The sequence below is a fragment of the Pan troglodytes genome, chromosome 20 (assembly GCF_028858775.2).
Source record: "Pan troglodytes isolate AG18354 chromosome 20, NHGRI_mPanTro3-v2.0_pri, whole genome shotgun sequence".
Lineage (NCBI taxonomy): Eukaryota > Metazoa > Chordata > Mammalia > Primates > Hominidae > Pan > Pan troglodytes.
This window is the reverse complement of record NC_072418.2, coordinates 61,384,850-61,392,795: the sequence shown is the minus strand read 5'-3', so window position 1 is coordinate 61,392,795 and position 7,946 is coordinate 61,384,850. Positions and strand designations below refer to the sequence as shown.

At 57.3% G+C, this 7,946-nt stretch overlaps 1 protein-coding gene across 8 annotated transcripts; it reads right to left on the bottom strand.

The window, feature by feature from the left end:
* Window positions 1-460: 460 nt before the first annotated feature.
* Window positions 461-6,690, bottom strand: ZNF324B (zinc finger protein 324B). Of its 8 annotated transcripts, none has more exons than XM_063802342.1 (6): window positions 6,579-6,666; window positions 5,504-5,713; window positions 5,049-5,128; window positions 4,493-4,619; window positions 3,971-4,087; window positions 461-3,130 (listed from the first exon to the last, which is right to left on the bottom strand). In XM_063802342.1, exons 4-6 carry the CDS (start codon window positions 4,611-4,613, stop codon window positions 1,734-1,736), a joined length of 1,635 nt encoding a protein of 544 aa, XP_063658412.1. In that variant the 5' UTR covers window positions 4,614-4,619; window positions 5,049-5,128; window positions 5,504-5,713; window positions 6,579-6,666; the 3' UTR covers window positions 461-1,733. The 8 variants fall into 8 exon arrangements, with proteins under 8 accessions (XP_063658412.1, XP_063658411.1, XP_063658410.1 ...); XM_063802341.1 differs by having other exon boundaries at window positions 6,530-6,665; XM_063802340.1 differs by lacking the exon at window positions 5,049-5,128 and having other exon boundaries at window positions 6,579-6,667.
* Window positions 6,691-7,946: the final 1,256 nt, after the last annotated feature.

Genomic DNA, 7,946 nt, shown 5'->3' with positions numbered 1-7,946 from the left:
GCCTGTAATCCCAGCTACTAGAGGGGCTGAGGCAGGAGAATGGCTTGAACCCAAGAGGCAGAGCCAAGGTTGCGCCACTGCACTCCAGCCTGGGCGACAGACCGAGACGCTTCATGAAAAAACAAACGCAGTGGCTCACGCCTGTAATCCCAGCACTCTGGGAGGCCAAGATGGGCAGATCACCTGAGGTTGGGAGTTCGAGACCAGCCTGACCAACATGGAGAAACCCTGTCTCTACTAAAAATACAAAATTAGCCGGGCATGGTGGTGGGCGCCTGTAATCCCAGCTACTCAGAAGACTGAGGCAGGAGAATCACTTGAACCTGGGAGACGGAGGTTGCGGTGAGCCGAGATTGTGCCATTGCACTCCAGCCTGGGCAAGAAGAGTTGCCTTGAGACTCTGTCTCAAAAACAAACAAACAACTGAATCATACCCTGGAATAGAGACAGGAGGCTGTGCTGTGGAGGTCCACACGGCTGTAAAGGAAACTACATCTATTTTAAGTTGCAAATACTAGTCTTTTTTTCCCCCATTGAAAAGACCATTAATTTCCTTGGAGGTGAGGTCTCAGGTAGGGATGGGGCCTAGTAGGCTTAAGGCCACAGGAAGCAAATGACCCCCAGTCTACCCTTTTGTCTCTGCCATGCAGGCCCATCACACTGGGTTGGGGAGGTCCTCAGGAGGCTGTCACACATGGCCTTAGGTAATGGCAAGTCCTTCCTATTCAGCTCTCTGTCCAGCCTCCAATTGAGGAGGCATAACAAGGGAAAGGTGAGATGGAGGGGGTGGGGTGGGGGCGGGGAGCGGCCACCAAATCCAGCAAAAATGAGCAGCTCCACCTTATCTGCTCCGAAGCTATCACTGTCCCCACAGGTGTAAAGGCTCCTCCTCACATCGACTTTTGTAAATGAGTGAGCGACAGGCCTTGGCCAAGCTGAGACTTGGACGAAAACCCGAACGAGTGCCACTGGAAAGCCATCATCCTAGGTTTGTCCTTCCAATGCTGAGAACCATGGGCATTCCTCTCCTGAGTCAGCTGTGTGACCCCAGGCCAGGCCCTCACACCTGGCTGACCAGAGCACAGCCCAGGAGCTGGCAGTGAGCACACACTGACTCTCATTAGGATCCCGTCTGTCAGCATCTGCAAACATGATGCTGAGTTGACCCAAAGCTTTTCTTTTTCCGAGGAGGAGGCTGACACTCACAGGCCACACCCTGATCCCCAGTCCCCTGTAGTCTCCTGTTTGCTGAGATGGCCCCCAGGAAGCCTTGAATAGAGGCCTCAGGGGCAAAATGTCCTCAGCGTCCGTCTAGCGGCCAGTTTGTGTGCAGACATCATAAGTTTCTCTAGATCATCCTACCCCATGTCCGCATCCCCCTCACCTCAGCATCCACTCTCATAACACATGAAGTAGCACCACCATGCAGCGCTGCCTTTGTCGGCCTCCTATGGCCCCAACTACAGCCTCAGCCCCACCAGAGTTCCAGCTGACATGTCCTCCCTCTGATGTTTCTGCAGTGTTACCTCTTTGAGGATGGAGGTGTGAGCTATGACTAAACTGGCAAATCCTGTCCCCACCTGCAAATGGAACCACAGCCAAAGGGTCTCCCTCGTCCCTGACTCTCAGGCACAGAGCTTTTCCCCATCGTGGATCTGAAGAGCACTCGGACCCTTTAGCTGTGGAAGGGATTCACAGAAGGCCAAGAAAGGGTTGGGCTGCGACCTGTGACCTCAGACCTTCGCTGGCTTCAGGACTGGGCTTGGCTTCCCTCCCCGGCGCACCTTCCGATGATGTCCCTGAAGGAAACCTGGCCCCGGGGTGCGGTCTGGTGCTGCGGCATTGGTCTTCTCTGTGGTGTGGATCCTCTGGTGGTGCAAGAGGGCAGGGCGCTCACGGAAGGCGCGGCCACACTGCGTGCACACGAAGGGCTTCTCGCCCGTGTGAATGCGCCGATGGCTGAGCAGCACGGCGCCCTTGGCGAAACCCTTGCCACAGTCCACGCAGCGGAAGGGCCGCTCGCCCGTGTGCAGGAGCTGGTGCTGGGTGAGGTTGGAGCTGCGGCTAAAGGAGCGGCCGCACTGGGCGCAGGCGAAGGGCTTCTCGCCTGTGTGCACGCGCTGGTGCAAAAAGAGCGAGGAGCCCTGGCTGAAGGCGGCACCGCAGAGCGCGCACACGAAGGGCTTCTCGCCTGTGTGCGTACGCTCGTGCTGGATCAGGTGCGAGTTGCGGCAGAAGCGGCGGCCACACTGTGCGCAGGCATAAGGACGCCCACCCGCGTGGATCTTGCGGTGCTGGCTGAGGTTGGAGCCGTGGCTGAAGGCCTTGCCGCACTCGGAGCAGCGGAAGGACTTCTCGGCCGTGTGGATGCGCTGGTGCCGCACCAGCGAGGAGCTATGCCGGAAGGCCTTGCCGCACACGGGGCACGCGTAGGGCGTCTCGCCGCTGTGGATGCGCTGGTGCTGCGTCAAGTGCGACGTCTGGCTGAAGGCCTTGCCGCACTGGGCGCACTCGTAGGGCCGCTCCCCGGTGTGGGTGCGTAGGTGCTTGAGGAGGTCGGAGCTCTTCACGAACACTTTGCTGCACGCCCTGCATTCGAAGGACTTCTCCCCAGCGGAGAGAGCCTCGCCCAGCTCGTCCCAGGTCGAGGGCTCCTGGCCACCGAGGAGTCTATGAGGCTCCTGCCAAGCTGCACCCATTCTGCGATCCCTGCCACCACTGGCGGCCTTCAGGTCCGAGGCATTCCCGAAGGCTCTCCCAGGGACCTCCTGTGCACATGGCTTCTGCCGCTCAGGCGTCCTGGGCTGTCTCCCAGGCACCCGGTACTCTGTGAAGGTCTTTTCCCTGGGCCGGCTGCTCTTGGGGGGCCTGAGTGGGGAGGTCAGTCGCAGGCTGATGCTGGCCTGGTCACTGCGCGAGCCTAGCAGGAGCCTCTCCCAGTAGATCACCGACACCCCCGTGGGTTTTCTCTCCTGAGATGGGGAGGCACCCGGTTGTCGCTGCAGGCTTTTTACACTGTGGCAGGCATCGGCAACTGGGAAGACGCTAGTAGTCATCCCAGGTGGGGTATCTGGGAAAGCTCGTGGCCATTCTCCAGAAACATCTCCATCCTCTGTCAAACTCCAGGAACCTAAACGCAGAGAAACGGTGGTTGCCTGGGGCATCCTGGTTAGGAGAGGACCAGGGCAGGCGAAGTGGACAGGCAAGGGGGAACCTAGGAGCCGGGACAAAAGCTTAGGGAAAAAGAAGAGGTGAGGCTGGCTCTGCAGGAGGGACTGGGGTTTGGAGGAAGCATCTGCCCTGACAAGTGTGGCACTGACTGCAGTGGGGACTCCCAAGATCAAGGCGGCTGCCCCCAGACACCCAGGATGTGAAGCTGAGAAAAACTGAGCAGCTGCTGTGTGCCACCCACGTCTCCACACTGGCTGTTCCACCCCCTCCCTTTCCATAGCTCACTCCCTTCTCCCGTGGTGCCCCGTCTCGGGCACCTACTCCCAAACCTGCTCTTGCAATGACCTCCAACCAATGCTCAAGACTGCACTCCTGAATCCTACTTACTCACTGCGTCTCCCCTAGCACCATCAGCCCCACAAAGGCAGGACCATGAGTGTCCTGGTCAAGGCTGTGTCTACAATGCCCACAAGCCCTCAGGAAACATTTGATGAATACAAAGATAAATGATGGGCGAAATAAATACCTATCAATAATGGCTGCTAGTTGTGGAGGGTTCAAGGCCACACAGCCCAGCTGAAGGTAGGCCCTTCTGTGTGAACCCAGCTCCTGTGCCCTTGGAGCTCTCCCTTCAAGGGCACCTACTAAGGCAGCAGCCTCCAGGAGAGGCTGATGATGGAAGAGAAGGGAGTCAGGTAGGAGGCAGGAGAGGAGGATGTGTTTCCAGAGTCAGAAAAGCAGGGACATGGGCTTGGCCACAGGTTGGCCCTGAGTTCACCCCACCTGAGCTCCCACTCACCAGAGTTGAGCCTCCCGTAGGTATTCCTGGCCAGGGTCATGTCCTTTCCACTGGGAACCCAGGGCTCCTCGCCACGCTCAAGTTGAATGACCACATGAGGTCGGGAGGTGGAGAGTCCTGTGAGGAGGAGCAGGTGAGAGCCCAGCCCCAGGTCAAGACAACCCACCTCCCAACAGAGAGCAGGAGTCAGGGCTTCATGGAAATAGACAGTTATCTGTGCAACTGGGAGAATCTAAAGATAGCACACGGCAAGGGGCTCATAGGAATAGCTCATGTGTCCCCAGAGCAGCAACTGTGCCCAGAGCACCAAAGCAACGGGACTGAGCCCAGGCATGAGAGAGGCCACAGCTGGACAGGGCGGCAAGGAGTGGCTGACCCAACCAAACTGCATGTCCACAGGACCAGACCCTTGTTCCATGTGGCCCTGGCCAGATTTGATCCTGCTCATCAACCAGGAGGAAAGTGAAGAGGCAGTCCTGATTGTCACCAAGTGCACTTTTCATGGAGCACCCAGGGCCTTACCAAGTGAGGTCACAAGTGTGAAGTTTTCCAGCATCACGTGGCGGTACAGGGCCCTCTGCGTTGTGTCCAGGAGCCCCCACTCCTCCTGGGAGAAGTACACGGCCACATCCTCGAAGGTCATCAGGTCCTAAAACAGCAGGGAGGTGGAGGTAGGCATGGTCTAAGGTATGGCTGTGAGCCAGGACCAAGCTCCCCATCCCAACAGTCACCTCCCCCAGTGTCCCTCCTTCCTTGGGTTCCACCCCGGGATTATCTCCAGGTGGCACTTCCCTCACCTGTCTGGGACCCCTCCCCTCTACCCTCCTGGTCCAGGCCCCAGATGGCTTCTTGACTTCCCCACTGGCCACCCCTACACAAGCAGGCTAGAGCAAGCCCTGGCTGGGCCCTTAGCTGCCACACCAAGGGCAGCCCCAAATATCCACTCATGACTCAGCATGACCATTCATGACCCTCCCTAGATGTGCCCTTCTTGCTTTTGTAATAAGCAACGGTGTAAGTCCCAGCTGTGGACCCCCCAGGCATGCCCATCACTGAGACCTTCCCCTGCTGCGCTTGCCTGACATTTCCAGGCTGCTCATCCAGCCTGAGGGACTGGATGATCCCCACCAGTCGTCATAGGGGTGCAGCCCCAAGAACCTGTGAACACAGGGGAACTCAATCCCTTCCTCCCTCCACATGGCGCCCCCTCCTCAATTTCTTTTTTTTTTTTTAATTTTATTTTTGGAGATGGAGTCTCACTCCGTCACCCAGGCTGGAGTGCAGTGGGGCAATCTCGGCTCACTGCAAGCTCCGGCTCCCGGGTTCACGCCATTCTCCTGCCTCAGCCTCCCGCCACCACACCTGGCTAATTTTTTTGGATTTTTAGTACAGACCGGGTTTCACCGTGTGAGCCAGGTCTCGATCTCAGCGCTCCCTCAATTTCTTTCCCACATTGCTGCCACCCTCTCCTACTCAGCCACCTGCCGAACTCCTCCCCTGATAGCCTCAGGCACCCCAGCCGGTTTTCTTTACCCTCAAGCTGTAACTCCGCACGCCTGACTGCTCATCGCCTTCTTCAGTCCAGTTTATAGGCCCTGTCCTCAGCCCAGGACACCAACAACGTCAGGTCCAGTGACATGACCAACCTGGGACATCCCAGACTCTTGAGCTTTCCCCTGAAGGAAACCTGCTTTCCTTTCAATTCTTCTATCTACAGCAGCTCTCTTCTTCCAGGCGCTCAGGCTGAACAACATGGGGTACTTAGTTCTTCAAACAGCCCACACCTGATGCATCCGCAGATCCACCAGAATTCACCTGGTCGCCCACCTCCACTGCTGCCCAGACTGTGGCAGTCGGTTCTTCCCTTCATGCCGACACCCCTGCATGTCTGTTCTCCACGCAACAAACGGTGGAACCGTTTTAAAGTCCCAACTCAGAGGATATCCTGATTCTGTTCAAAAATTTCTATGTCTCCCGACGCCCTCGAGATAAAGCCCACCCCCTCGCCTGCTACTGCAGCCGCACGCATCCCCTCTCCTCCAGCTCCACATCGAGAGCGCTCAGTCCCAGAAGGATCTGGGCTTCGGCTCCCCTCCCAGGTTTTGCACACACAGGACTCTCCCCTCGGAGCCTCCTTCAGGACCTCAGCCCCCTGGCTGCCGGAAGTCGGGAGCTCACCAGTGCCCTGGACACAGGAGTTTGCACTGACCCCCGCAACGCCCCCAGGCCAGGGAGAGGAAAGACGACTAGGCGAGGTCTAGGAAGCGGCCTCCCTCCGTGAGGGCGCGGTCTGTGAGAGCAGGGACTCCCCCGCCCCCCCGGCGCGGGCTTGTCAGCGCCACCGCCGCCAGCCGAACCCGCAGCTGGGAGGGAAGAAAGGCATGGACCACCCAGGACCGCCATCCCCGCCAGCAGCGTCCCGCGGCTGCCCCGCGCCTCAGCCTGCCCGGCAGTCATGGGCGCAGAATGCCCAATGCGCTGCCTCCTGGGCTTCCGCGGGGCGGGAGAACGCGTGGTTCCCGCCGGGGCCCGACCGCCCCCGGGCCGACCACGTCATACTCGAAGATACCGAGGCTTGGGGGCGCGGCCGGCTGCTCGTGGTCCGTACCTTCCTGGCCGCCCGCCTCGGGCCCCGACCCGCGCGCCACAGCCCAGACCACCGGTGTGGCCTGACGCAAGCAGCCAAGTGACAGTCCCAACGCCGGAAGTCCAGCCCCCAGAGCTCACATTGCCCCAATACGCGCGCAGACGCTTGCGCACAGCCTTCTGGGTTATGTGGTTCCTGCCTGTTTTTCGGCGTGGAGGCGGGGCCATTACCAGTCTCCATGGCAACGGCTAAGCGCCGCCGCGCTGGGCGCCTGGAAATGGAGTAGCGCAGCTGCCGCGGGTTTCCAAGGGCTCCGTGGCACTGGTTGAGTCGCCCGGCAGGTTGTCCCGCGTTGGGGATTCCCAGTTCCTGGCACCCACCTAAGCAGCCCTGGAGACTAAACCCTGCAGGTGTGAAAGCAGAAACTGCGGAGGTTCCAGAAGGCAACACCAGCAGGTAGCACGGAGGAGAAAACGCACCGGGTAGGGCAGGTGTAGGTGGAGGAGCCGATGCCTGGAGCTCCGGGTTCCCTTCCCAGCTCTGCCTCTCACTGACTGTGCGTCCTGGGCGCCGGTTTGATCTCTCTGTGTGTCAGTGTCCCGTAAAGGTTTAAGGTCCGTTTTTCAACCTCTACACCAAGAATTCTCAGCCTGTAATGACACTACCCGCTTGTCATTTGTCTTGAGTCTGTGATTGTTCTTGGACGCTCGCCCAAAACTTGTTTTCCTTGTAACTTGGACGAGCAGAAGGTAATTCCCCAGCCTTGCTTGTCCTTAGACCATCTAGTTCTTGCTTTGCCCCACCCATCACAACATGGATGCTTTGTTCCTTTTTTCTCTGGACCAATCTAAGTGTCTTTGACACATAACAACAAAAGGCAGGGCAGTCTCAATGTAGACTGACCATGTTGTTGGCAGAGAATAAACGATTCTCTCTTTGTTGCTTCCCTGTGAGGGTCTTGTTTTTAGGATCCTTAGACAGTTCTCAGATGTCAAGTACGTTAATTCATTTTGTCTTCCTCTATACCCACCTCCATCTATAAATATCTGTCTACTGTCAGCTATAACTGTCCACAGAATTGATTCTACTTGTAGATCCCTATAGTGTAAGATAGCTCGACAATTTTTGGATGTTTTTATTTAAATTTTTCCTGCTTTGAAAGAATTTAAGAACACTTAAGTACTATTGTGATTTAATCAAATGCTTAGAGGCATTATTAACATTTCAAGCAATTTTTTTTTACTTTTTTTTTTTTTTTTTTTTTGAGACAGGGTCTCACTCTGTTACCCAGGATGGAGTGCAGTGGTGCATACTCGGGTCACTGCAACCTCCGCCTCCCATGCTCAAACAGTCCTCCAACTTCAGCCTCCCAAGTAGCTGGAACTACAG

Bases quoted from the DNA above. Each gene is read 5' to 3' on its own strand.
- ZNF324B (XM_063802338.1), bottom strand. From the start codon at position 5,724: ATGTTGTTCAGCCTGAGCGCCTGGAAGAAGAGAGCTGCTGTAGATAGA. The intron at 4,088-4,492 runs GTAAGGCCCTGG...TCCTCCTCACAG, and splicing joins CACACTTGTGACCTCACTTG to GACTCTCCACCTCCCGACCT. The intron at 3,131-3,970 runs GTGAGTGGGAGC...CTCTGCGTTTAG, and splicing joins CTACGGGAGGCTCAACTCTG to GTTCCTGGAGTTTGACAGAG.